Source organism: Equus przewalskii, unplaced genomic scaffold (genome assembly GCF_037783145.1).
Source record: "Equus przewalskii isolate Varuska unplaced genomic scaffold, EquPr2 ChrUn-5, whole genome shotgun sequence".
Taxonomy (NCBI): Eukaryota; Metazoa; Chordata; class Mammalia; order Perissodactyla; family Equidae; genus Equus; species Equus przewalskii.
This window is the reverse complement of record NW_027228753.1, coordinates 364571-368706: the sequence shown is the minus strand read 5'-3', so window position 1 is coordinate 368706 and position 4136 is coordinate 364571. Positions and strand designations below refer to the sequence as shown.

Genomic DNA, 4136 nt, shown 5'->3' with positions numbered 1-4136 from the left:
AGAATAAACTATACACATAGAGTGCAGATTCAAGAAACAGAGTCCTACTTGGTTTCTCCTAGTGTTCATTTCCTGTATCCAGTACTTTCTGAGCCCTGGCTACATTCTTACACTTGGGCTCTTTATTCTTATAACCCCTCTCCTCTGTATCACAAGTTAGTTTGCATTGGGTTTTTGTTACATGATGCCAGTGATATATCACGAATATAGCCTATGTAACAAAGTCTACTGTCAAGTCTAGAGAAGTACTGGGCCAGACGTGAATCACATAGGAAAATGGGTTAGAAATCATATAGACACTGGACAGTGTGGGGTCAAAGCCAGAAGACGCAAGTTCATCAGTGCCAATAGTGCTGGGGGATTTGTGTTGCTGAGGACTTTGCTGCACTTTTTAAAGAGTGCATTATTAGGACAGACCAAGTAGAACCTTCCACTTAATTCTTAACACTTATATGCAGGTGGAAGCACTTGGTGGTTTTATTCTTTTCATTTAACTTTGCAAACTATTCAGGGTATGGGGTAAGAGGAATATTAAACTTTAAAAAAATAGCCAACCAATCATATCGAAACCATTGGTTAAAGCATATTAGGTTCTTTAAAGTGGGATCTTCATATTTCTCTACTCTTTATGACCGCAAGGACAGAATCAGAAGCGGGCATCAGGGCCAGTCAAAAGAAAACAACAAGGGAAGTGGTCAGCAAAATGATGAGCATGGGAACTAACAGAAGTTCATCTTGCTGTTCGTGCTGCAGAACAGGACTTCTGCTGTCTTCTGCCTTCCTCTTTTTTCCTTGGGATCTTCAGGGCAAACTCGATCAGTCCTGCCAGCATGGGACCTCCTGCTCAGCTTCTCCTCCTCCTCCTGCTTCTCTAGTCTCCAGGTGAGTGGGTCAGAGGCTCCTCCCCTGTAGCTAGACCTTCTGAAGGGCAGAGGGTCCACATGGGCACTGCCCAGCAAGGCCTTTCCCAGAACTTAGGACACTGCATTGGAGAGATTGGGGGACCAGGCAGACAGAAGAGGGTGAGTGACTCCAGGACATGAAAGAAAAAGATTGATTAGAGAGTAGATAAGAGAAACTAGGAGGAGAAGAAAAGAGTCTAGGGCACATAGTATTATGACATTGTGAATGTCAGGGCTGGAAGGAATCTGAAAGTCTTTACGTTTTGTTTTTTTTTTCTTTTGCTGGGAAAGATTCGCCCTGAGCTAACATCTGTTGCCAGTCTTATTCTCTCTTTTTTTCCTCCCAAAAGCCCCAGTACATAGTTGTATATTCTAGTTGTAGGTCCTTCTAGTTGTATGTGAGCCACCACAACAGCATGGCTATTGATAGATGGGTGGCATGGTTCTGTGACTGGGAACTGAACCCGGGCAGCCAAAGCAGAGCACACTGAACTTTAACCACTAGGCCATCAGGGCTGGTTCTGAAAGGCTGTACATTTATCTCCATTGTTTTATAAAGCAAAAGAACAGGTCTTGAGAAATCAATGTTTCCCCAAAACTTTACATCTAAATAGAGACAGGATCAGGACTACCATCTAGGGATCCTTGTTCCACACACCATTGAGACACCAGAATTGCAATGAAATTGAAACCCCAGCTCCGAAAAGGGGAAGCATTTCATAAAACAGGAAGTCATGATTAGGGCTAAGGAAAAAGAGTCATGGGCAGGGCAAGGCTGGGCTCTGACTCCCTCCGTGGTCTCACTTCTAGTCTTGCAGGGCCAATAACCCTCAGTAGGAACACAGCCGTTGGGGTGGGGAGTGGTGACCCCAGCAGGAAGGAGAGTTTAAGCATTGCCTACTTCCAGCTCCAGCCACAGCACCACTGCCAACTGCTGTTTATGTCCACCATTCTTGTGGGCCCCAACTTGGGAGAGTTATGACTGACTGGGAGATTTAGGGGTAGGGGAGGGTGTCAGGGCCAGGTTTTATAACCACTTCCTTCTATGTTTATAGAGAACACAGTTTCACAGACCAGCTCAGCCCCGTTGATAGTGAATGGGTTTCTGGGGGAGTCGGTAACTCTTCCCCTGAAGCTTCCTGCAGGAGGGAACATCTATTCCATCACCTGGCTTCACAATGGAACATCTATCATCTTCATAGACCCAAATGACGCACGAATCCTAGTGATTGCTCCCAAACGGAAAGATGCACTGAACGTCGCCCAGTCCTACTCCTTGCAGCTCAGTAACCTGACTATGGCAGACATAGGATCTTACAGAGCCATGATAGCCACAGAGACATCTTCAGTGTTTTCCAGTTACACTCTGAGGATCTTCAGTGAGTGAGGGCATAGAGGACAAGTTCCCCACTGCTAAGAGTGAATAGGGCCATCCACTAAGCCTGGGGGTGGGGGCTGGATGACCCTTGGTAAAGGTTGTCTCTTAGTTTCGCTCTTGTGACCAGTCTAGAACCTCTCTTAGGTAGATCTTTCCTTTCCTTTTCTTATTATTTTTTGTTCTCTTCAGTTACCAGCAGATTCCGGCTGATGGCTGTGGTTGTGGCTGGTTGAAAACCATCACACAACTTGCTCCTTCCTCCATTCAGCCCCTAAGAGGCTGGAAATCTAAGAATTAGGGATCTTTCCTCCAAAGGACTTCTGGATTCCTTGATATGTTGTCTCCCCTTTATCTTCCGAGTCCTTTCCTCCTGGGATGGCCTAATAAGGTTCGTTATTGCTGTTTATAACTCTTAACTATTAAAACCATTGCTTCAAGCAGAGCGACTGCCCAGGCCTTACATTAGAGTGGATTCTGTCATCTCTGAGAATGGGATGTGTCATGCCACCTTGAGGTGCTCTGTGGAGGAAGGAGGAGAGAACGTCACATATGAGTGGACATCAATGGGACAAGGGGCTGTTGTGTCTAAGAAAGGATCCATCCTCAATGACTCCTGGAGCCTCGGTGATCTGGATTGGACCTACACCTGCACAGCTATGAACACTGTTAGCAATAGCATCTCCAACCTCATCCATGCTGGGCAGCTTTGTGCAGGTAACTGGCCCCTTCTACCCTCTCCAGGACTCCTGGGAAATGTTTTGAGAAGCCTTGGAAGGAGCTAGAGAGAGTAGACTCCAGCTCTCAGCACTTGCCAACAACCCTGTTCACTTATATACACACGCTCTGTCCTCTCTACTTTGTCTTTCAGTTTCCAAAGCAGCTACAGGCACTTACTGCCCAGTGACATGGATTCTCCTGGTAAAGGTGCTTCTTCTCCTTGTTTTCCTGGGGATTCTAGGAGCTTGGCATATCCAGACACATGTACTCAGCAAACACCTTATGTCTAACTCAGGTCCATGAAGGCCACCAGTGCCCCAGGAAAGTCTGGATGAGGCCATCACTTCTCTGTGGCTCAGTTAAATTATATTACTTCCCTGTACTCTTTTCACAGTGTAGTACTATGGCTTGTCAAAGACCAATGGGATAAGATTTCATATCTTGCATGTGTGAGCCCATGTGTGTGCACAATGCAAGAGAATGAGGAATTTGGGGCAAAAATAAATAAAATAATTGTATCAATATCATATGTTATCTATTCTAAGAAGAAATTTCCCCCATAATTTAAGGTTTCTGAAATCAAGATGAGTCATAACATTAATGTGTAGAGCTAAAAGGGTAGCGTATTTTTCTCCTGAAATACTGTTATTAAAATAATACTGCTTTTAAAAATCAATGGTGTCTTAGAATTCTTGAAATACCATAGCTGTAATACAAGGCAGAGTTCCATATAGCTGCTTGAATAGAGAGGCACATCCAGATTAGTGGACTGAAATTTCCAAAGTATGGAGCATTTTAAGTGTACTTTGAAGGATGTTGGTAATTAGAGGTGGGAGAACAGGGATTGTGGGGGCCATTCTAGCCCATTGAAGTAAAATCATAATCATCAATAAGCTCCTACTGTGGGCTAAGTGTATAATATGTTGCCCTCCTTACTTATGACCACAACTCCACTAAACAAACTCTCTTATACCCATGTGACCAATGAAGAAGCTGAACGTAAGAGGATCTAAGTCACTTGCCCCAGCTCACACCACTGTGAATGATGAGGTCAGGTAAGTTAAGTGACTTACGTAGGTGGATTAGTAAAGCAGGTTCAAATACAGTAGCAAGTAGACTCCCAAAGTTTCAGTGACACA

The 4136-nt window shown here is 44.6% G+C and overlaps 1 protein-coding gene across 1 annotated transcript; it reads left to right on the top strand.

The window, feature by feature from the left end:
• The first annotated feature begins 697 nt into the window (after window positions 1-697).
• LOC103559635 (SLAM family member 9-like) lies at window positions 698-3673 on the top strand. The gene is made up of 4 exons (XM_008533312.2): window positions 698-882; window positions 1958-2281; window positions 2722-2994; window positions 3149-3673. Exons 2-4 carry the CDS (start codon window positions 2200-2202, stop codon window positions 3298-3300), a joined length of 507 nt encoding a protein of 168 aa, XP_008531534.2. The 5' UTR covers window positions 698-882; window positions 1958-2199; the 3' UTR covers window positions 3301-3673.
• Window positions 3674-4136: the final 463 nt, after the last annotated feature.